The 24,873-nt window shown below is 35.9% G+C and overlaps 1 protein-coding gene across 6 annotated transcripts; it reads right to left on the reverse strand.

Moving 5' to 3' along the window:
- On the reverse strand, positions 1 to 24,823 carry LOC149083194 (guanine nucleotide-binding protein G(o) subunit alpha-like). Of its 6 annotated transcripts, none has more exons than XM_089236371.1 (10): positions 24,703 to 24,823; positions 16,831 to 16,997; positions 16,034 to 16,125; positions 15,802 to 15,894; positions 14,278 to 14,438; positions 9,035 to 9,163; positions 8,801 to 8,930; positions 6,592 to 6,663; positions 515 to 602; positions 1 to 419 (listed from the first exon to the last, which is right to left on the reverse strand). In XM_089236371.1, exons 2-10 carry the CDS (start codon positions 16,952 to 16,954, stop codon positions 229 to 231), a joined length of 1,080 nt encoding a protein of 359 aa, XP_089092497.1. In that variant the 5' UTR covers positions 16,955 to 16,997; positions 24,703 to 24,823; the 3' UTR covers positions 1 to 228. The 6 variants fall into 6 exon arrangements, with proteins under 6 accessions (XP_089092497.1, XP_089092495.1, XP_089092498.1 ...); XM_089236369.1 differs by having other exon boundaries at positions 16,831 to 17,002; positions 24,703 to 24,817; XM_089236372.1 differs by having other exon boundaries at positions 16,831 to 17,002; positions 24,710 to 24,799.
- Positions 24,824 to 24,873: the final 50 nt, after the last annotated feature.

Raw genomic sequence — 24,873 nt, forward strand, 5'->3', positions numbered from 1 at the left:
TCAACATTCAATATTTATTTATCTTAAAAATAAAAAAATCACTGATTTTTCACTGGTTCCAACTGCTATCCAAGCAGTTCAACAAACATTATGAAAAATAGACAAACTTCAGTGGACGGCAAAAAGAAGTGGAATTTTACATGTGAAAAATGAAAATAGAAAAGTTCTATGTACATGAACATTTTTTTTATAGTGATGGCACTTGGAAGGAAATATATGCATGGTTTACTATAATAATGTAGCTGTCCTCAGGTTCTCTCTCACGATCGTATCCATGACCACTTGGAAGACAACTTGAACATTACTGGTATCAGTGGCAGTGGTGAAGTGAGGATAGATTACTTTACCAGAATGCTTGTTTTGAGCTTGGAACTTGTGTTGCACAAAAAGAGCCCCACTATCAACATCAAAATCTGGTCCTGAAAAATATTGAGATGCAATATAAAAAAAGAGACACAACATACATTTTGAACAAAATATCAATCTGCGTGCACTAAAAGTAGATGTCACTCACCATCATAGTCAGACATGTAATATCTGAGGTGTCTTCCAGAATATAATATCTTTTCTCTAAACAAATCAAGTTTATTCAGGAACAAAATCTGGGAAACACAGAGAAGATGAATATCAGTTTCACAGAAAGTATTTTCAGGGGGGTAACATTGAGAATGGAGGCTAATAAAATCAAATCAATAGAACGAATAGAAGTTTTTTTTTCTCATCATGTTCTCAGCAAAATCTGCTCGATCATTTCCCTGACCAAAACTCCAGATGAAATAAATATATCAAAATCGAAACCTCCCAAATTTCAAGTTTGTTTTTCCCAGTGTGACTTTTGCAATTGTTTTACATTTTCCCAAACTTTCCAGGTCACTACGAACCCTGTATAACTGGCTTTGATTGCATGTACAGTGTTTCACGTAATAACTGTTTCAGCTCTTTTATTCAACAATAGAACGATGAAAGCGGTAATTTTGACCGCTACTTTGGCATGCGATTACACTCAAACCGTTTATCTCAGGTTATTAAAATTCATGACTTTTCCCATCTTGTTAAGGCTCTTCGATTCCTAAAATATAAATGTTTGAGGTTTCTTAGTTTAATGATAGTATGAAGTTCTATCTAGAATGACACCAGCAGTCATTTTGAACGCTGCAGTAATATTTAACTAATATGATTGCAAGCCATGCTGAAATGGGCAGTCTTCTTATGCAAACATCAATATTGGAGGAACGAATGTTCTATTATGGTATTTACTTTTCTCTAGTACCCATTTTGTACTATTCAAAGGTACATTTTTATAGAAGTTTGCCACCATACACTATTCAATTCATTTAGAGTTTCTATGGATCTTTGTGTGTGTGCAGTTACTGCATTGCATTCACTTGTACAATGTTGCATAATGAAAATTTTTTTCAATTTTGCTCATGGACAGGGCATTCATTTTTTCACACTATAAATTCACTATAGAGGTGGCCCTGTTGGATGATATGGAGTCATTATTTTACCACATATTATGCTTTTCACTGAGCAAAGAAATAATCCAGCATTTAGATACCAGAGAAAATCCAGGTCTTGAGTAACATGCACACACAAAATCTGAAATTTCAGCCAGAAATTATGGAATTTTACTCTACTATCATTAATCATTGATGTTTTCAACAAATAAATTCATTCAGTGCACAATGTGATCAACATCGAAAAGCTGTTTTACGTATTGCTCAGGATTTGACAGTTATTCACGGTTTTTTCATTCCACACATGCAATCTCATCGCAAATTTCTCAACTGTATTCTACTTCAAACTTTATCAGTGGACTGTCAAGCGAAAATGAAGCCACAAATTTAAAGAGCTTTAAAAATCATAGTCAAAGCTCTTTTTAAAGCCACAAAACACAGGATTGGTCTAAGTCATAACAAGCCCTTTTTCGTTAGAAGTTTCAAAAAATTGTGACATGAAACAAGGATTGATTGCAAAAATAAGTCAAAGAGACTGAATAGGTACTGTTTTAAGAAGTTTTAGTAAAGAAAAATAATAATATTGGTTTTTTTCCTATTGTGGTCAAAATGACCGCTATTCATTCTAGTGTTAGAAAGATAAGTTTTATATTTTTGAAAATGTAACATTATAAAATAGACCAAAGAAAATTTTGAAGTATAAGCATACAAAATTTGTCCCATAAGAACTGAGAGTAAAATCATAGATTCATACACATTCCTCTACAGAATTTCTAAGGCATTGGTACTTGCAGGAATGTACATGTGTGGAACTACAGTGGAGTTTGTTTATGTGTAATGCTTATTATGTATAGTGCTACCATCTACTACCTGTTTTTTGGTATCTATGGTTAAAGTGTAAGGATTGAATAATTGTTCTGTTGTAGGTTTGTTGGTCTCTGTGGCGAGGCTTTTCAATGGAGAGATAGTTTTCGCGCCTTAAAGTTGGGGGCCACAGAAAACCAACTTCAGTTGACCAATGACAAACTCATTAATCGCCGCTAGTTCATCTCAAGGGCCAAAACTCTTTATTTATTCATGGAGTCTGGAGTGCCCCAGGGTACAGTCCTCTCAGCATTATTATTTTCAATTTATATTAATGATCCACCTAACTCCATTAACTGCCATATCAGACTCTTCCCAAACGATTGTGTCATTTACCAACCAGTTTCCAATACATCTGACCAAGAATCTTTTCAACACAACCTTAACGTTATATCCAAATGGTGCTCGTCCTGAGAACTGCCCCTCAACTCCTCAAAAACAGTCATGAAATTTACATGTGAAAGACTTTCTTTCTTGACTTCCCTTACTCAATCAATAATTCTTTTGCCTCTGAGATTTTCCATTACAAATGCATGGGCATAATTTCACTCTGACGATTTCCACTAGAATCTTCAGGTTGATCATATTTTCTGCAAATGTCTCCAAAAACTTGTTTTCCTTCGTCGTGAACATGAAAAACCCCATCCATCATATCCTCTGTCAGACCATGGAAGGCCTAGGCTCTGTCCCTTCTGGGATACAAGCCCTTTACTCATGGGGGTTGGGCCATGCTGGGGAATCCATCATATCCGCCACCTGTACTTCCAGACATATATCCTCCCTGTTCTTTCCTATGCCTGTGAAACTTGGGACTTAAATAAATTTAGACTCTATCCAAAATTTGTCCACATGCTTCATTTTTGACTGCTGGTCTTCCTGTTTCAATTTCAGAACTCAAGTGCCAACTCAATATCCAACCGCTTACCTCTCTTAGACTTATCTCTCATTTAACTTTTTGTTTTTGAAATCCTCCATGGGTTTTTAATATCGACACTTCTAACATTATCATTAAACCCTCACATTTTTCTGTTAGACTTAACCATCCCCAAAAATTGCAACGAATCTTTGCTTCTTTAGATTGTCATAAATTTAGTCTCTTTTTCCCAAGCGCTATAACCAATTCGAACAACCTCCCACCAAATATTCTAGATTGTACTACAATTTATGAATGTACTTGTAACATCGCAATCATCCTTTTTAGTCATACTTAACCACCGCATCCTCTTGTATAGGCCATAGGCCTCGGACAAGAGCAATTATTAAATAAATAAGTAAAATAAAACAGTGTTCCCAGCAACCTGGAAAGTCAGGGAAATTAAAAATGGTCATTTGGCAAAGGTCAGGGAAATATGCAAATATTTGATAAAAGCATAGGAGTCAAACACTTTTTTTTAATCGCCAACATGTCTGTAAATGGCAGCTGTATTGGATTGAATCCATGTGAAGAGAGAAAAATATTGAAATTTGAGAGAAAAACTATAAAAATAATTATATAAACATATAGTTTCCCTGCCAAATTTTAAAGGGAAAAATTATTACCACATCGTAACGGCGGTTTGATGGGCTGTCATAACTAACGAGGATATAATTATCACGAAAAAATATGCCAACTTGACAATGATTTCAAATCATGTCTTTTGTTTTGGACTTTGGCCAGGGATCAGTGGTGACTTCGCCTCCTGGCCAATGTCCAAATTTCGGACATTGGCCGGGTGAATATTTAATGGAATTTGCCAAATTTCGGGCTTTGGCAGCAACACATATTTAACATAATGTAACATAACATAATATATATTTGTGTATATATATATATATACCATTTATAGTGTATTTTTCAAAGCCAGGGAGAGGGCACCATCAAATGACAGGCCTGTTTGAAAAGTTATGATTTTGAATTATATCTCTTTCTTCGGTTAGGAAAATGATCATTCAGATTTTGCTGGGAACCTTGTAACAAATCAAGAAATATATATACAACAAAAAATATCTCCCCTCATGTGATATGCAATGGTTCCAATATTTAATCCACTTTTTAAAGTAAGAAGAGAAGGCTTTTTCTGAAAGCTTTCTTTTTTTTTGTTTCAAACTGAGCACAACTCCGGTCTATTGCCACGGGAATTTACTATCCAGTGAGTTGTGCCAGAAGTGTGAGTGCGTATCTAGTGTTGTGTCTAAATCTCTCGATAATCCTTCAATATCGTAAATAGCCGAAAATCACTGGTGCAGGATCTGGACTGTGTGTGTGTGGGGGGGGGGGGGGGGGGTTGTGGCATGATTTTAATATTGCTGAATGGAATTAGCAACATGTAGGTGGGCATTTTTTTTAAATAAACGTGATCATCACATATTCCAAAGAGATCCTTCTGATCTGTTAGTGTTAGTAGACATCCATGCCCAAACCGGGATTAGAACACAGACATGCACAGTCAGAAGCTCGCTCCCTAACCACTCAACTGCCAAGCAGCAAACACTCAATAATCAGGATGTAGCATTTAATTCCCTACCATTTCACAATGGGCTCTCGATACATGTTGTCGCAAACTTTTAATAACTGAAACATAATAGACGTTCAATAATCCAACCCGTCCAGTGATCTGTTGTTTCCTAGCCAGTTCTTTTGTTCTCTTACTGGACCACCTTTTTTACAGGAAACCCATATGCTCGTAAACATGTACCATAAGTATGCAGACAAGAAAAAAACAGGAGGACAAACAAAGAGGAAGTAAATGACAAAAAAAAATCAGCAAACACTGTGACCTCAAGGGACAATATACTCCTACAAATATATTATGTATGAGGATTATTAGCTCTTTGCGGATGTGGAGAAATGGAAAATGTCATCACATGGCTCTGTATGTGTCTGAGTCTCATGTTTAGAGAAAAACAATACCAAAAAATTTTCTGTATTGTAACCCACCCATCTCATCAGTGCAGTTCAGTCTTTGCTTCGATTTAATTCTCGGTCTCCTTCATTTGTGATAGTGTCTTACCTGCATCTCCGTTTTTCTTGTGTGTACAATGCTGTTGCAGTCAAAACGAAAGCATGAAACATTAACTCTAATTCAAAAACTGAGATTAAAAAGCTTAAGGGAAAAAAGGAAGTTGATTGAGCTTGCCAAGAAATATGCCCCCGTGCAGTTTTTATTATATGGCATTTTGTTAATAAAAATCTGACGAACAGTGGTTTAATTTGAGTGCATTGTTGTTGTTTTTTCGAAGACCTAGTAATCTGGCGTGTTCGGTAATCTGGTGTACCCCTGGTCTGATATGTGCCGGATTATAGAAAGTCTGCTGTATGTAAATGCAATATTAAAATCATGCCACAACCCACTTACATGCCGAATCTTGCAACATGTGATTTCTGGCTGTTTCAGACATTGAGGAAACAGCTCTGTGACAGAAAATTTAAGTTTAATGAATAATAAATTTAATTATTTCAACTGTACAGGGTTCACTGCAGTTCTCATGGGACGAACCTTGTAAATTTTAATTATATTTTTTTCTAATATCAGCTGGTTGAACTATTACTATCACCAGGTGATACTAGAAAGAATACTAAAAATATTTTCAAGCTATATTGAACTGTTCAATCTGTGAACTATGATTCAGAAAATTGATGGCACTTAGCAAATGTGCATCTGTGGAACATAAGAAAATGGGCATTATGCATAAGTTGAATTTTATCCTGAAAAGGCACCACAACACCTGCTGTAAAACTTGCATTAAGCACGAATCATTTTTTGAATTTTTTTTCTGCTTGTGTTGAGAGATACAATATTTCAAGGGTGACAAAGAATATATAAATCAAACTTTCGAAGTAAACAAAAATTTTTTTTCTTCTTTTGCAGAAATAAAGTGTTCTAATTCAAAATAGTTTAGTTTTTAATTAGTTACCTGTTAGTATAGGTAATTAAACAGCTTTATATTTAGTTTCTTCAACCCTTTCACAACTCCCATCAATCATGAATGGCAAGCTAAGTGGGCTGCTGAATCGCTGCTTATCTGTGACAACCCATTCAGGGAAAATTCTCCGATGATTTTCAAAAAAATTTATTTCAAAAAACGTGCTGGAAAAATATGCTGTTGCATTTTCATTGAGGTTATAAGCAAATTTAAGTTACAGCTGAGTCATAGCAATGACTGTGATCAACTGCATATAAAAATTACAGTTTTTTCCCCAATCTTGATATGTAGCTCACTTTTGTTTATTGACTGTAATTTTCAAATTATAAAATGATACCATGACATCAATAGAAACAAAGACACTCACCATTGATGTATTCATGAAAAATCTATTGTTACATATCGAAGAAAACAACTGAAGACTTTCATGAAGACGATTCTAAAGGAAGATAATTTTTAGATTAAGCTAACATTAATATAATAAAAAAATCAATCACAAATAATGTCAAATATAAATGCATCTATTTAATGGGGAAATGTTTTTGAACTGTTTCAATTATTTTCAGGCGTACCAACTTTTGGAGTCAAGAAATCTGAAGATTCAGCCGGGTGGAGGGGGGAAAGCCTCCCCAATCAAAAAAATTTTTTAACTAATTTTTGTGAAAAAAATTAAAAAGAAATCAATTCATTAAAGAAAAGTGCCAACCCCCAGGTAGGTCCTGCATAGTCCCCAGAGCAGAATATAATGATGCAAAACATTTGCCGCTCAATTTTTATGCTATCTGAAATGTCCCCAGTTTTATTTTAAATGCAGCTAAAGTATTAAGCAAAACCTCAAGCTCTTTCCACGCAATCAGCGCACGACAGAGACTGTGCAGAGCTCCCATAGATCATCACCGCAGCTGCCATAACCTACAGCAACTGCTAACATAAAAAAAATAATCCAGATCGGTTACGCTGTGCCCTGATAAACCAAGCAAAAACCAATGAGAGAGTATGGATGAGGACAGTGTGAGTGATTCTTCTGATGGAGTGACAGAACTGATGAAATGGGGGTAAAGAAAATCTACATATATGGTGATGCCTACATCTAGGCATTCTCAGGAGGGAGAAATTCGCAAGCTGGAAAAATCGGTTTCCCGAAACATCATGCATAAGAAAAAGAAAAATCAGTTTTTTAGGCTGATGCCAGACGAGTATGATTATCGCCTTATGACAAAATGCACAACCAGTTATCAGTCTAGCACTGTTTTTCAAGGAGGAAACCATTTCATAGTAAAAAACCACATTTCTTTCAGAGAAAATTTTTTCCAGAAAGTAATTTTTTAGTATAATTTACTTTTTTTTATTTAACAACACACAAGAATATTCCATACTAAAGGCTGAGACTCATTCTGTATGCATTTGAAAAATTATCAAACTAAATAAAATTCAGTGTACAGTATTTTTTACTTTTTCCTTCAAAAAATTAACTTTTGAATCCACTGAACTAATATTGCATTAGGGGAAAAAGGGACAACTTGAAAAAAATAATTATTGTAGAGAAAAAAAAATTCTAATAAAATAAAAATTTTACTTTCATGTTCTTATTATCGCAGAACAGTTCTCTACAATACAAGAAATGGAACCCTCACGTAAAATTTTATGGACATTTCTCATATGTTTCCATAATTGGAATTTATTTTTGAAATCTTTTTCAGAAAAACGGCAAATTTCTCTCGCCATTATGACATACAAGTCATCAAAGCCACTTGAATGTTACTCTACGCAGGACAAGTCACATACAAGCGAGGAAGCTGCTACCCTTTTGATGATGTCATACAACGCTTTTTCATTGTTTGCTCGTTTCTGGGTCACCCGCAGGATGGACATGCATGCTATCCCCAGGAGATCTCCTCTGCTCCTTTTCCCCTTAAAGGGTATCACAGATAGGAGCAGCCCCTCCATTATTTACATATGGCCGACATCGTTTGCAAGTATCTTATAATGTCCCACTCACACAGACACACAGGTTCTAATATTCAACAAAATGGTAAGTTACAATGCCTTTCGTTCCCAATACTGTTGTAAAACTTCTGGGAAATCTCCTTAGAATGATACTTCACATCTACATGATCCATAATTTGTGTTATACTACTTGGTGTCAGAGCAATGGGCAAAATTGTCTAAGCTCTTCCCTCTTGGGACACCAATGTGATTGATGATAATGATGGTGAAAGCAGCACAATTTTCGCTGTCCGTAATCATCTGGTAACTCTAGTTTACCCTTCATCTGCAAAACATATGCAGAAAATGACATACATGTAGTTAACACTCATAATTTTTCCGCTAAAATCAAGAGAAAATCTAATTTTTGCCTAAAATCGGGAGAAATTTCTGAAAATTCCAGAGAGTGAAAGGAAGGGTAAAAAAACTGGAGTTTCTCACCTAAATCTGGAGTGTGTTGGCAGATCTGTATTTTGATCTTACTAATTAACGCAATGTTTTGGCATCACATTCATAAAGTTTGAACGGGTATCTTAACTGTGTATTGATAATAAAGAACATGTAAAAAAATGAAGGTGTCCTTCACTCACAATAGCAGTATCTTCTAGGAGAACCATATCATATCCGCTCAAAGCCACAACGAAAAGCAGGGCACCAACATCGTCAAAACACTGTATCCACTTTCTCCTTTCCGATCTTTGCCCTCCAACATCAAACATTCTGATGGAAGAACAGGAATGCAATGACAAAATTGAAAGCTGATGTTGCAATAATACAAACTAAAAGTGGGAAATTGTATGTTGTGTGTCAATTTTTACGCTTACCTTATGACAAAATCATTTATCTTGAAATGAGTCTCTATAATCCCAGTTGTACGAACTCTGGCCCTGAGAACATCGGTAGGTGTTGGCATGTACTTTTCAGAGCATATTCTATCCATTCCTTCAAATAAACTGAAATTGAGATAGAAAACTAATTTCACACCATAATTTAGTTTTAAAATCCGGTGAATAAATTTCATTTCAGGATATGAATGCCACTATACATATTAAGCTGTTATAATTAAGACTTATTTAAATTATCTTAAATACAGTCAAACTTGGTTATAACGACATCAAAGATTCCATGAAATTTTGTCGTTGTAACCAAGGTGTCATTACAACCGAGGCTGATTTTTTTCAAGATTGTGAAATTTTGGCTTCTTCTTGGGAAATGGCTTTTTTGGTGGAAAATATAATCGCATATACAATCAAATATCTGCATGAAGATGTTATTTCTTTATGATTATGGTAACCATATTTAATCAAAATTTTTTTGGGAAATTGGGTAAATTAACAGGGTGTGTGAAAAATATATTATTTATAAATAACCTTTGGCATGTTACAGCAAGTCTGCTAAAATGTATTTTATGAGTGAAAAAATGAATTTAGAAAATATGCTGGATTTATGGCCATACTCATTATCATTACGTGAATGCTTCTCATAATTTATAAATTATGAAAATTAAACCTGCATTCTTGATTCTAGTAAAGGTTTGAAATTAACTCTATAATGCCCAGATCGCCCGAAGTCGGCCGAGTAGGTTAATGCCCATAACCGCCTCAAGTCGGCCCAGCTAGGGGGTATGGGTATGTTTTGGGGGGGGGGGCCTTTGTCACCAACGGGGAAGAAGATGAAAGCTCTTGTCAGAGGCGGGAACGGAAAAGACAACTACAACACCCTATCAATGGGATTTTAAAAGCTGATGTACTAGAATGTTCCTTGAGAATGGACTAAGGGTACTCAATGCATTTTACAAAGAGATAATACTTTGAGGGAAGGGGTGTTTTCAGTATATATATATATAGACAAATTATCTCCCAAAAATCCATTGAAATGAAAGGGTGAACGTCAATACAAAGGGTGGCATGAATAGAAACTCATGGAGAAAGGGTGGGGAGAGGGAAAGTGGCAGAAATTTGGACGAGTCCACTTCAAACACAAAAAACTTGGTATTTTCACGACCCTCCCAGGTTTTCTATCTGGGCGTTAAAGAGTTAAAGCAAGCTTTGTTGAGAAAAATAGGACATTCTATAAGAAAAAATCGGGATGAGCAAAATACAAAAACGTTTTGCGTAGTAGTCATGTCAATGAGCAAGTTGGACAGTCAATCATGTAATAAATCTTTTTTTTTTCAGTGTTAGGTATAGGTAGAACAACACATGAACATTCCCCGGATGTTATCAGCCCTAACTCAAGAATTTGTTACAAAAATGTCATTAAAACTGAAACAAAAGTGACGATGCATTTGTAGTTATATTCAAGGTGAATGCTTTTCGCTAGCATTATAAGCAAGGTTCACAAACATTATTTTTTCACTATGGGACTTGGTCCGGACAGCCAATTATTGACAATATAGCCAAGGTGTCATTACAACCGAGGTCGTTATAATCAAATTTGATGGTAAATCCTTTTTCATATCAGAATAAAACCAAGCTATAGGGAACAAAAAAACAGCGAAACATTTATGTAGCATCCAATCCACTCTTGTTTCTAAAGTAACGAACCTTGAAGATTGTTCCAGTCGCTCTAATCTTATCTTTCACGGAATCCCTGAAGAACTGTCTGATACCGAAACTTCTATAGAACTCGAACATAAAATGTTGCTCCGAGCACTTAGATATAGATATCTCTCTCTCTGACATCAAACGTTGTGCTAGAATCGGTTCTGGAGGGGGTCATGGATGCAGATTCTCAATAGTCAAATTTCTTAAATTCAAACTTGAAAATGACATCCTTAAAAATGCTTAATTAAAAAACATTCCAATTTCAATCTCCGAAGATTTTTCTCCCGAAACTTGGAAACTTTGTGGTCAACTGTGGAGGGCTGCTCAGAAATTCAGGGACATTGGACTTAAAGTGAAACTCTTCCATAATTAAATATTAAATACATTTGGGACCTTGAGAATAACAACATTGTACCTGCATTTCAACCCCAACTCTAAACCCTACTCTATCCACCAGTCCTTCTCGAACCCCTAATGTTCCCTTTAGGCCCCACCCATTAACACCCCCTTCCCACCTCTAAACGAAATACTTTTAAATTAGGATCCATCAACATTAGAAGCTTAAATAATAAAATCCCTTCCTTCGAATCCATTTTGCTTGCTCATAGTCCCCACTTTCTTGGAATCACAGAATCTTTGTTAAATAATTCTGTGTCTAATTATGAATTTCTTCCCCCTAATTACAGTGCTTTCAGTAAAGATAGGAACTCTCAAGGGGGAGGTGTCACATTAGTTTTCAATAATTTCATTCCTCTCACTAAAATCCTATTGCACTCTGACCTCAAAATAGTTTCAGCTGAATGGTGTCACCCTAACTGTTTTTCCCTAGCCATTTTTTCCCTCTATATACCTCCCTCCCAAGATTTACAGTTATTCAACCAACTTGAACTTATTCTTGAAAAATTCTCCCCCACACATTCCCTAATTCTCACTGGAGATTGGAACCTCCAAACCATCGACAGGATAAATATGTATTCTACCTCTCGCAATCACTGAATTAATAATAAAGTCCTCTAGATATTTTCCTTAAATTCAATCTTGGCCCATCCATCTTAGAACCAACTTGAATTACAGTTCATTCCTAGATGTTATTGCCGCTCTGACCAGAAAATCCCCTTCATTGACTTTTCCATTCAGCAATCTATTCCCTCCTACAAACTTGCCACCAAACCAAATTTTAAAAAGGCAAACTACCTTCTTATGCGAAATATTCTTCGCTCTCATTTCTCTGATTTCTTATCGCTATCCTCCTCCAACAATATTCATACATTGGGGGCCATTTCCAAATTGACAATCTTCAAATGCTTAGCTACAGTTCCCAGTAAAAGTGTGAGGTCTAAGTACATTTTCAACCCATGGATCAATAGAGATATCATCCATTTAAAGAGAAAAATTCACAGAACTGCTTTCAAATACAAACTAAACAAATCTTACTCACTTAAATCTGTAATTTCTGCCCACACTCGAAACCTTAAAGACCTCATTTCTATTCAAAAAAACTAAATACCTTTCTCACTCTTTACCTAACTATCTCAAATCCAGTCCCTCAAAGTTTTGGAACTTCCTTCGTCCCAAATCAGCTGGTCCCCCATCTCTCAAAATTTCAACTAAAGACGTCTCTTCTCTTTTATGTACTGCCACCAAATTCAAAATTTAACATTCTGCTCACTTTTCTCATTATACCCCACTCCCCAACAATATTCATTCACTGACTCCATTCACAACTCTAACCTGATCTTTATCTCTAGGGAGGGCATTGTAAAATTATCGAAAAAACTTAAACCTTGCTCTTTGGGCCAGGATGGAATTCTTTAACTACATTAGCAAATTCTGTGCTGAAAAAAATCGCTAACTATCTTTTGATTATTTTCAATGTTTCTCTAATTTCCTCCATTCTACCCTCTGATTGGAAAATAGATAAAATCATTCCAATTCACAGATCTGGTCCTTGTAATGGTACAAAATAAAAATCTGCACTGGAATAAATATATTGATTACATCTACCAAAAATGTCTCAATAAACTCTTCTTCCTTTGCCGCAAACTTAAACACTCTACTCTCGATGTTAAACTCCTCTGTTATCAAACCTATATTTTTCCAGTTCTCTCTTATATGCCTCTGAAATTTGGGACCCCTACACTGTTAGTAATATCGAGAAGCTGGAATCAATATAAAATAAATTCACCAGCTTTATCTATGACAGTTAGTCCTCCTTTGCGTCAGTTTTCGAATGAAAAAAATGCTAACTTAATCTTTTCCCTTCAAGTACTCACCGCCTTTTTTCTCTATTAACCATGGTTTTTAAAATTCTCCATGGACATTTAAATTTTGATACCTCCAGTATTATCTCCAAGCAAACCCTATCGCTGCGTCCACCGAGTGCTTTAAATTTAGCTTCTTTCCACATACCGTAGCTAACTGGAACTTGCTCTCCTCCACTGTCATTGATTCACCCACAGCATTTATAATTTCGAAAAATGTAAAATTTTCTGTCATCATCAACCACATTCTCATGTATAGGCCTCGACCAACATTATTGAATAAATAAATAAGTATATATATAGTGGAACCTCTCACAACGGACACAACCAATTAGTGGACACCTCCCATTAACAGATATTTTTTAAATCCCATGGAATAGGGTTTCAACATATATAACTACCCATTAACAAACAAAATGTTTGGTCTAGTGGGTGTCCATTATCAAGACTTTCCACTGTATAGGCCTCCATTTCGAAGAAATTGTCATATACATTCCAGGGTGAAATCCAAGAATCGATGAACTGGAGATTGGTGTCCTAACTACAATCGAAATTGTATATATATATATATATAACTGAAATTTTCTATATCTCTGAGTAAAATACAAATTCTATAAATTGAGGTACAGTCAATGCTCATTTTTACAAACCCTTATGGATTTAACAAGTAGTTCGTAAATGACAGAGATGATGAAAAAACAAGTTAAGGTGCCTACAGACTACTCTGATGAGAAGTGGGAACACGTGGTAATGCGTGTGATATGAAATTCCACCTATGAATCTTCTGTAGATATATTGGCACTGTGCTGATGTTACACATCATTACAACATGGTCCCACATTTCACGTCAGACTCATCTCTAGGTACTAAGTCACTTAGTCCGAATTGAAGTTTACTTTTGGTTACAACGAACTCTGAGGCTCCTGGAAGAATAAAATAAAAAAAAATTTAAAAAATGCCGAAGGAGGGAATGCAAGTTTGTAAAATAGGGAGTTGATAGAAATGATAGCTCACAAAATAGAGTAGATTTTAAAATTGGCTCAATGGCATGCTGTTCAGGACAGAGGACCAGTTCATTCTAGACAGAGCGTGTTTGTAAATTGGAGGTTCATAAAATCGAGCGCCAACTGTAATATCAACTTCAGAAAGCATTTCAGGATATAAATATTAAAACTAGTCAATAGAAGGTACTAAGCCAATGAAATAAATGAAGGATGTTCAGAATGTACCATGTTAAAAGCTAAACAATTATTGGCTTACTATAAGGCAGAATCATTGAGTTCGTATTCATATCCACGGGCAACTGCAAGTCTTACTCCTTTGTCATTCCATAGATTCTTCAAAGCATTCGTAATGAAAGGCAGCATCACAAAATGCTCATCGAAGCAACATTGGCATGATAAGATTGTTTGAGCATGAGTCTGAAAAAAACAAAACAAATCTACATAAAAATTATTTCTCTCGCCCCATTTTGAATCTCACATGAAGTATATATGATTTCTTGACGTTATTTTATTTTGTAAATCAGTTCCATCATCAGGTTGTTCCCCTTTCCCCAAGAAGAAATGGAATTGATAGAATTGAGTCATGGTTTTTGATGGTTCAATCAAATAAATATTGAAAGAAAATATATTGCCGTGTGTGCACAAAAATTGTTGTATATATAAAAAACTGCACTTTTTAGGACAAAAAAAAACAGCGGTAAATAGCTAACTGGCTGGTTATGTAAAAGACAATTTGTTGTTATGCTATAGCTGGCGGGTCGGAAACATTTGATATTTTTTAAAAAACACAGAAACACTTGCAAAGCTGTTCGCGGCATAAAAAAAGCTTAGAATTTTGACATTTTGCACACACACCAATGATTTATGTGACATAAAACATTTTTTTCACCAGGGCTCAACAAATCAAGAAAGCTTTATGTGCTAGCCAATTTTTTTAACCCCAATCATATTCCCCCCCCCCCCCCGAGAACAACCCAAAGAAAAAAATTCCATAAAAACACAATAAATAACCCTTTCTGGTAGGGGGGGTTGTGCAACCCAAGCAGTAGTATGTTAAAATATTTGTTGGGAAGTATGAGCCCATGGTAAGTGCTTTAACGACTAAATTGCCAGTGTTGTCTTTTACAATATTATTATATGGTATGTATATTATTATAGAATAGTTCTTTCATCCTGAAATAACTCTCAAGCCGTTGATCCTAGAGGCATATTTCCAATTGGAAAAAGTTCCAAATAACATGTGGACTCCTCAGATACGTCATTTATATTATAAGGGATCGTATAGTTATTAAAATTTTTTTAAATGAACTTTATATTTGGTCACTTGTCCTAAAAAATCCTGTCAGAAAGTTGTTGCCCTGTTTCCCCAAAGCCCAAAAAAATTGTGTCTTTTAAGTGCAATATTAGCCAAGATATTTGAATTTACAAAATCATTGAAAAGAAAGGAAAGAACCATATAAATTAACAGACACTCTCATTCTACGCTTCATGAAGCAACAGTGATAATTTCCTGTTCCAAAAAAGCAACGAACCTTTATTGATTTCGTGAGGAATATTCATGGCAAACAAGCCCAAACTTACACAAAAGGCTATGTTAAATGTTTGTCAGAGCTGGGTAAATGCCTGATATGACCAAGTTGAAGAAAAATGGTTTGAATTTCTAGAATAGTCATGTGGGGGGGGGGGGGGAAATCCCTCTTCCTTTGTCGTGATAGTGAGAACATCGCCACTACAGAGAGGCTTGGTTCCAAGGTTGGCATGTATGCACATAGTACACTACCTTGTTTTTGGAGTTCTCCAAGTTGATCCGCAAAACACCCATACCAGTCAAAACAAACTTCATAGAGCTCAGCAAATTATCAAGGACTGTGGGCTACATAACATAAAACTATATTAGTATTTTTATCAGATTATATTCAAGAGAAATAACACAAATTCACAAAAAGTGTGTAAAAAATTATACGATTGACTTCGATGTGTATGAAAAATTCAAAAATAATCTAAAAATGTACCTTGAAGCTCTTTAATTCTTCTGATGTGAAGCCATCACTGTGTATAATTTTCATCTGTTTCACCAAAGTACTCTTACCACTTTCTCCAGCACCTTATTGACAAGAAAGACATCTCAGTAAAACTTTAGATTACAAGAAGCTTGGTCTACGAGTGTTTTGCAAGATGAACAAAAATATTTAACAAATTTTGAATTCATATATGAAAAATTTCTCTCAACATAAGCAAGAATTTCAAACAAAATTTGGCTTGCTAAACTAGCTATATCTCGTACTACGAGTAGCATGTATACCAAAGCCTCATAGATGGAAACTAGTCAATTAGAAACATTGCCCATTCTGGTTGTCTGTTGAGTGGCACATGATCACAACAAAGCTATGTGAAGATTTTATTTTTTCACCGCGGCCAAGGCCATCTTAACGAATTCAGAGGGTGGACCAAAACATATTTCTCAGAGCTCTTTTTACCATTTTAATTACAGATCAAATTACAAAAATATTCTACGCATTTGAAAACCTCCCATAGTTTAGGGTCCCATGGGCCTTCTGAGATTCTTGTAAATAAATAAATTGGGTGATGTGTGATCATTTTAAATATAATCATTGTAACTCATTTTTATGACTGACAAAAAAAAAAATCATTCATACAAAGAATTAAACTTTTAGTAACTTTCAAGCGTTAAAGAAACATTTGTTGGGATAGCAATAAATTCTAATTAGATTTCAATTTAAAAACTGAATTTACAATGAAAGCTTGGTTCTATGGGGTGGGGGGGGGGATAAAAAGCAAAAGATCATACCTAAAAGTAATATTTTTATAACATTTGCTTCCTGTTTCGCAAGCTCAGCTAACTGCTTATCAATTTCAGCACTTCTCATTTGAGCAAGCCTTTCTTCTTCGTCAAGACTCAAACATGCCCCCATACTCCATCACTTATATAGCTTTTAATCAATTTTTCTTTTCAACCTGTTCTAGAAAGAGAAGACAAAGAAATAACATTTAAAAATAAAGGCAAAAATCAGTAATCGTTTGGAATCCTGCAGTATAGTGAGTGATCACTTCTTTTTATAAAATACAAATATGGCTAATGCCTGCTGTTTCAGCTAATAACAGAAATGCACATGCTTGAAACACAAACAGCTATCATATCAGATCTTTACCAATTGAAAAGAAAAACTTTTTTAACTTCCTTTGTACTTGTGTAAACGAGACTTAAGACCTGTTTACAAGAGTTGCAAGATTTAATACTCAATTAAATTTTAAGTTGTGAAGTACTTTAGAATCTGTACGAACCTAAAGGCCCACGTTTATACAGGTTAAGTGATTTGATCATTAAGTAGAAAAGTAAAATAGACTCAGGACTATTTTTTTTCAATTAAGCAGGACTACAGTCAAACCATGAAACTCAAGATTCTGCCAAAATTTTTCATATTAACTAAATTTCATGTTAACCGATAAGCATGACAGAAAAATAATTTTTGACATTCTACTCTTCAGTTAGTCTAAAATTTAATACAGTGTAAATTTATACACTGATCATCAAGTTCTTTTTCAAAACATTCTTTTCACAATTTTTAAAACAAAAAATTTACATGCCAGAAGCATTCAATCATTTTTAAACTATCGTTGTTAATTTCATTCAAGATTTTTTGCTCAACTTTAAGAGGAACTGACTGCTGCTTGCGACTCATGGTGAATGGGAAAGCATCTAATGATCCACAGCATGTGCACAGTGTAGTAGCATGACACGAAACGGCAAAGATGAACGAGGCAGCAAATTTTAAACAGCCACAGCATTTAATGATATAAAATACATCATTAAATATGACATTCACACAAATAAAAATTACAGACGATACATGACATGAGACGTTCAACCGCCAACTATGGATGACATAAAGAAAAAGCATGCACACAGCTCTTTCTGTCCTCCCTCTCAGACGTAAGTCAACTCCATCTATGATCTTAAATTGTTACAACAGCTTTTGAAAACAAGACAACAATGAGCCGACTCAGCTAAGAGTTTCGAATGTCATTCCCCCCTCCACATGCTGAGGGGGCAATAAAGCCCTCTTCCCAATGAAAACCAAGGTCTTGCCCCCCCCCCCCCCCCCCCCCCACTGTCTAGAGCATTAACGACATTCACCCAATCCTTCCTTTCCCTGAATTTTTCTACGAAGAATTTTTTTTTTATTTGGGTTGAAAACTTCTTTCACATTAAGCAATTTTCCATTTAAAAGGTTCATGTTAAACATATTTTTTTTAACATCATATCACAATAAAGAATGACATGACAAAGAATTATTTTCCTGTTAACTGGAGTTTCATGCTAAGCAAGTGCACGTTAACAAGGTTTGACTATATGTGCATGCACCAGTGGGCATGGCTTTGTATTATCCAATTATCATTCACCACATAATTACTTGAGTTGGGACAGATTTTAGAGAGCTTGACAACTTAAAATTTAGTTAACAACTTAATCACTTAACTTATGTAAACAGGCCTTAGCAGACATGCCAACATTAAGTAAGAAACTTTTATGCTATCTTCAGATAAAATTTCAGTAGGACTGTTTTCTAACCCTGGCTGTTAGCAATGAATCATGGTTGTATTTTGCTGATTGAAAGATTTGTTTTGATCCTTTGAGTGTCAAAAGACCAGCATGACCCTTTACAAACAGGTGCAAGGGTACTCAACCTGATTTTAAAATGTGTCGCAGGCTACTTAATTAAACAATCTGGAACAGCAATGCAGATTACTCAAGTGATTTGTAAATATAACGCAGACACTTAAGTCATTTGTAAATGTGGCATGAGCTGCTTGAGTAATCTAGATCTGCGCTGCGGGTCACTTAAGTGCTTTGGAACTGTTACACAGTGATTTGTGAATGCGAGCCACATCAGATGACTCTGAGGGCCACATTCAGTCTGCAGGCCATGTGTGGTCTGTAGAATATCTTGCATGTGCAGATGCATTGTCACAACGAAGAGATCCGTAACAACAAGGAACACAAAAAGTTGTTGATCAGATAAAACAAAGAAGTGTGAAGTAGTTGAACAACGACCATATAATAAAATTTCCTGTGAGATCCAGGTACTAGCAAATGAAGAAAGCTAATTTCCTTACAGAGAAGTCACTGAAATATTTAAACATCAAAATGTCTACAATCCAAGAGGGGAGGCGATGAAGCTCTGCAGGACATAGATCCCAGGTCTGAAGTAGATCAGAAACTCTTTGTTCCGAGGCCATCAACGAAATCAGCAAGACAATCAATCTGATTGCTTGCCTCTTCTTGTCTAGGTATGTAAAGATATCACTTGCAGGACATCAAGAATTTTATATTTAATGTGACTAATCAGAAGTAGTGCCTGGCAGGATGAGAAAGCATAAGCACCCACTGTGATTACTGGGTTAGTTGCTGTTAAAAAATCTTGGATCAATACCTAAAAAAAGAGAAATCTTCAAATTCAGTATCAAGTTACAATACCTCATGATGATGCCAACCTTTCTTTTAAATCAAGCGCTACTGCGGTTTACCACCAGGGGCTACTACGAATGAGTTGTGCCAGAAGTGAGCATGTGAACCCACATAACATCTACTGTCCTGTGTAAATTTTTTAATGCTACTACTTTACCATACATGCACTTCATACAAATTCCTCTGCAGAATGTTCTTCTTTTCAGAAGAAATCCCCTTTTTTAGTGCTACCATCTATTTTTGAAACTATGAGTGCAATGTGATGATTGAATATCTGTACCATTGTAGGCCTGGTGCTCTCTGTGGCAAGACTTTTTAACAGGGAGATCAGCTTGTATTCACACCTTGAAGTTGGTAAGCATAGCGACAGAGCTGTCTTAAGAGAACCGTGAGCCCCCGGGCCAACTGATTTTTCTCAGGCCTTACCTGATCATTTGATCATTTTCGTCGCACCACGGTCATTTTCTACACACGAAGGCTAATTAGACCGGGACCTACAATTTATTGCCGATTCCGAATGGCAGGCTTGTTTTTTATACTCGTCGAGAGGTTGGTGCGCTAACCCCTCGATGGGGGACTCCCTGCAGTAGCAATTTTTGCTGCGGTCATGTCGCCATTTTTGTTGTACCCCTGTGTCAGGAAAGTTTTCTGACAAGGGCGAACCAGGTATCGAACTCGCGACACCTCTAAACATCTTTTGGTACTTTAGGCGAGTATCTTACCGACCTGGGCTACAGCGCCCACATTTTTGCGAGGCATGGGCCCATGTGTTAAGACAGCACTGCACAGAGAACTAACTTTAACCGGCTACCACTATGTCAATGGTGGAGGTTCAGACCGAGGTCTTCGAAAAGGAAGTCCATAACTATGACCACGTGATGGCACAGCAGTGCGATGCCAACCGCTGGTGGTGGGGAAATTGAGTAAAATTAACTCATACCGATGACAGTGTTTTGCCCTGAGAACTAATTTTCCAACTGACAATGCCTGGGAGAACTTTATTAAGTAGTTTTAGACGACTGTTTAGTATATTTTGGACAGTTTTCTCAGGAAAAAAATATGACTAGCTACTGAAAAATTTGGCTTGCGTGAATTTTTTTATTTATTTATCAAGCCCTGACATAAATTAATATGCCTTGAAAGGAAATAGGAAACAGACCTTTTCTGGATATTATGCTGAGGTGAAATTGAAAAGAAAAGTCATCTTCTCTCAGCGGGAAATCTAACCCAAGTCCTCTTTAAAACTAGGCAAGTGTAATATAAACCCCTGGAAACATGACCCTGCTTTCCTTATTTCATGAACTGTGGCATGAGGTGCCGAAGTATAGATATTAGCAGCCCCTCCCCCTTAACTTCAGCAAATGGCCTCAACAAGGATGGAGCTTATACGGCTCCAGCTTAAGGACACGGATGATTCTCATCATTTTTTTGTTCTTTTACACATTAAATTCAATATATAATAGAGGTTCTCAAACTGAGCGCTGTAACATCCTGGTGTGTCACTAGGGAGTGGCATAAGGGGAGTGGTGCCTCTGAAAAAAGTTTTACGAAGAGATGCTTCGTTAAGTTTGAGAGCCCCTACTATAGAGGGACTCTTGACTGAGGGCCTGCCAAATGTCCCAGTCTAGGGAAGCTCTGATGCAGGATGGGGGGAGACAAAGGTCCCCAGATGGGACAGTAGCGCGAGTTTTTCTCAACTCAATCAGGGCTCCCACTCAAAAAAATTAGAAAAAGTAGAACGGAGGGGAGCGTACCTTGCTTAGACAACATAATCATAGCATCATAAAAAAATTTTTAATTAAAAAAATGCCAAATGTGCACAAACACCCCCCCCCCCAAAAAAATAATAAAACTATACAATTTCTGCTTTGGCAGAATCATTAATTGTAATCTACAACATTTGTAATATTTGACAATATATTGATGATTCCCTCCTCAATTAAAATCAATTGAACAAATTTTGTTGATAGGAGTTGATAAAAAAGTAGGAAAAGAACATTTTACCAAAAAGTAGGAAAAATAGGACGAGTGGGAGCCCTTGCTCAATACATCAAGGGAATACACCTTTTCTGAATATTATGCCAAGGTGAACTCGGAAATAAACATAATCTGGTCTCGGCTGGAAAGACAAAGGTCAAGTCTATTTCCTTGATGTATTAGGCGTAGAAAAATATGCCTAGCATTTGCTTTTCTTTTTCCGTCCATGTGCAAACCAGCTAATATTATTTACAATAGAACCTTGACATAGACTTCCAAGCACGGATTAACTGTGCTATGAAAATTTCAATTTCATGTTCAGCTCTTCTCTATCTGTGGGTTTTTTTCTCCCCTTCATTGGTTATGTAAAATTTTGTGATGAAAGCGAATATTCCCATTTCATACTTCATTTCTTTTACAGAGCTGCCCCCCCCCCCTCCCTCAGAGCTGAACTGCTGTTTCAACATGTTGAGAGCTGTTTCATTGAAATTAAAAATAAAACATATAAATTAACAATAGTAATTATTGTTAACTTCATTATGTCTGGGGTTTTAATACAGAGTGTTTTTATTTTGACTGAACCCAGAGAGACTTTTACGCCCTAATTGATTCATTATTTAAAAGGTAGTCCTGTTTTCATTTTTTAACACAAAGAATATTTAAACACCAGGAAGGACCGTTGTTTATTTAAAAAGAGTCTGGGTTTTTATTTTTTTTATTGTAGAGAATATTTTTTTTCCATCAGGAGGAACAATTACATTGAAAGAGATATTGGTTTTGATTTTTCATTGGAGAATATTCATTCTGAAATCAGGTTACTATTGTTAATTTATATGTTTTATTTTTAATCTGGATCCCTCATGATGTTTAGTCTAGAAAGTGATATTTCTATTATTATTATGCTTGTTGGTTTCCGTTATTGTTGTTTTCTAGGGCATAAAAGTGTCTCTGGGTTCCATCAAACATGCATGATTATATGCATTTACAAGGGGACACCAGTATCGGTGAGGGACAATGCAAGGTTATGGTGTCGAAGGGAATTTTTCTCTAATAGGGTTGTTAATAAATGGAATAGCTTACCCCCGGAGGTAGTAAATTGTAACACAATTGACACGTTTAAAAAGAAATACGATAAACATGTTGGGGTAAATCGAGAAGCTATCCATTCTGAGAATAAGACAACCATAAGTATTCTTTATGGGCATTGTATAATATATTATCATGTGTATATATTGTTTATAATTTGTGTTAATTGCATTTTTAATTGGGTTGCTGTGTTTTTGAAATATATGACAACCATATTTTTATGGGCATCTTTTTATCAGCCACCTCGTTGGGCATTTTGTCAGTTGTGGCGTTGTATTTGTATTTGTATATATCCGCAGATTATTTATATATAATCTCAGATATATTGGCTAGTATGCAAAAAAAGTAATAAAAATGGTTAAAGATACAACCTGTGAAAAGAAGAAAACTGTTTGAAAACCCTGCGAAACTAGCACCACCTGCACAGAAAGTTTTAGAAGGAACAAGATACAGGAAAAGGTAACTCAGCACCATTATGTTGATCTTGCGATTTATTGTGAAGCCATCGGAAAAAAAAGGTGCCAAGGAAATCTGTGGATTATACTATAGCTGTTCCACCTTTTTGTTGCAACTAAAAAATAAGGTGCAAGAATGGTGTAACTGCATGACTCATCAGCTGAAACAGCGATATCCCCCCTTTGTGTCATTCTCGTAGTACATTTTATAACTATGCACAACAGGGTTTAAGCTAGATAAAAAATTCCTTTAGCAAAAAAGCAAGATGGGGGGGGGGGGAGTTTTAGCAAAACGCCACAATGCTAATGATTTGGATTATGTTCTACAATGCTAACATGTTAGATGTCTTCTCGTTTCGTACCTCCTGTACGCATTTTTGCAAAAGTGGCTACTACTTCTTTCGCATCCTAAGATTTTCTTTTGCATTTTGCAAAAAATGTGATCGTAGCTTAAACCCTGGTGCACAATGGCTGACAGTCCCAAAGCAGAATATTAGCACTGTTCTGCAATGAACCCTCAGGTAACTGGAAATGTTCCGCAGTAAAAATCCCCATTTATGTAATAGTGCTTTTTGCACTTTTTCTTAAAATTCTTCCAAATTTTTCTGCAGTAGCTGTAATTATTCTGCGACGTACGTCACAGATTTTGGAACATTCTGCTTTGGGGACTGACAGGAAAAGGATAACCATGTTTTTCAGTGATCTTTTTGATCACCTTCCCCCAACATTAACTCGAATCATCGAGGTTCTACTGTATTTTTGCCATCAATGAAACCCAGTACTATATTAGAAATGTGGCTATCACTCAATAAGTGTAATTTTTGATCAAATTTTTTTCACACGGATAATATGAATATATGCAGTGGATAGTCATTTCAAACAGGTAGTAGACTCTTGATAATCCAGCATTTTTAGGCGAGTTTTCTTCACGTATTTGTGTACAAACATAGTGCATGCTGGTTTTTGATTCTGCAAGTCACAACATGCCATTGCCGATTGGTTAAAAACCAACCCGTAAAGTCCTAAACTTGCAGAATCAAAAACCAGCATGAGCTATATTCGTACCTTCAGAGAGGAAAACATGTCATTGCGCAGAAGTCTATATTACTTAAATGGGCTTTTTAAATTGACTTTCCGGCACACCCTGGTTTGATATGCACCCGATAAGTGAGAGTCCGCTGCACTTATTTTTTTTCCAATTTTATTTTAAATCTTTTTTTTTACCGTTTTTCGATTATCTGTGTTCCCCTTACATCACCCTTATCCCGGAATAATCGATGTTCAACTGAATTTTTACAATGAACTACCATGAAAAATGCTCAGGGTATACTCAACGTTGTATTCTCATGTACATGCCACATTTGTCAGGGTTTTTTTTCTCCATTCATTATATGTTGAAACACCTAAATTTTTCTCCCGTATCGAGCATGGAGTACTTCAAAGTCGATAAAAAAACGGTAATAAATGAAATAAAAAAGATCTATCGCGAGCAGTTTAGACTAGACACTGGAAGTATTATATTTGAGATTTAAATCACCTCTTAAATCTGAGATTTGACAAACTTGACATCGTTGAAAGAGTGAAACCTGGTCAAGCGCAACGTAGATAATGTTGTTGCTGCTTCATCAATTAAAATAAAACTCGCAACACGTTAGATTAATCAAATGATACACACCACTTACAATTTATTTCACGTCCGTTGCAACCATCATCGCTCTCGTAGTCCTACAACAATAGGAATTTTGCCCCAGGCGCGTAAACAAACTTCGGCTCGAGCCGTTGCCAGATACCAAAAGTTAAGACGCCTTCATATATGTATTAATAGGCTGACCATATTTCCTCGAGA

Source organism: Pholcus phalangioides, unplaced genomic scaffold (assembly GCF_987345545.1).
Source record: "Pholcus phalangioides strain wild (caught in Gottingen) unplaced genomic scaffold, Ppha-v1.0 ptg000009l_1, whole genome shotgun sequence".
In the NCBI taxonomy this organism is placed as follows: Eukaryota; Metazoa; Arthropoda; class Arachnida; order Araneae; family Pholcidae; genus Pholcus; species Pholcus phalangioides.

Coding starts and splice junctions, on each gene's coding strand:
- LOC149083194 (XM_089236371.1), bottom strand. CDS start 16,954: ATGGGGGCATGTTTGAGTCTTGACGAAGAAGAAAGGCTTGCTCAAATG. Junction 15,895..16,033: donor AAGAATTAAAGAGCTTCAAG/GTACATTTTTAG, acceptor TATGTTATGTAG/CCCACAGTCCTTGATAATTT. Junction 14,439..15,801: donor TGGAGAACTCCAAAAACAAG/GTAGTGTACTAT, acceptor TGTTTTTTTCAG/ACTCATGCTCAAACAATCTT.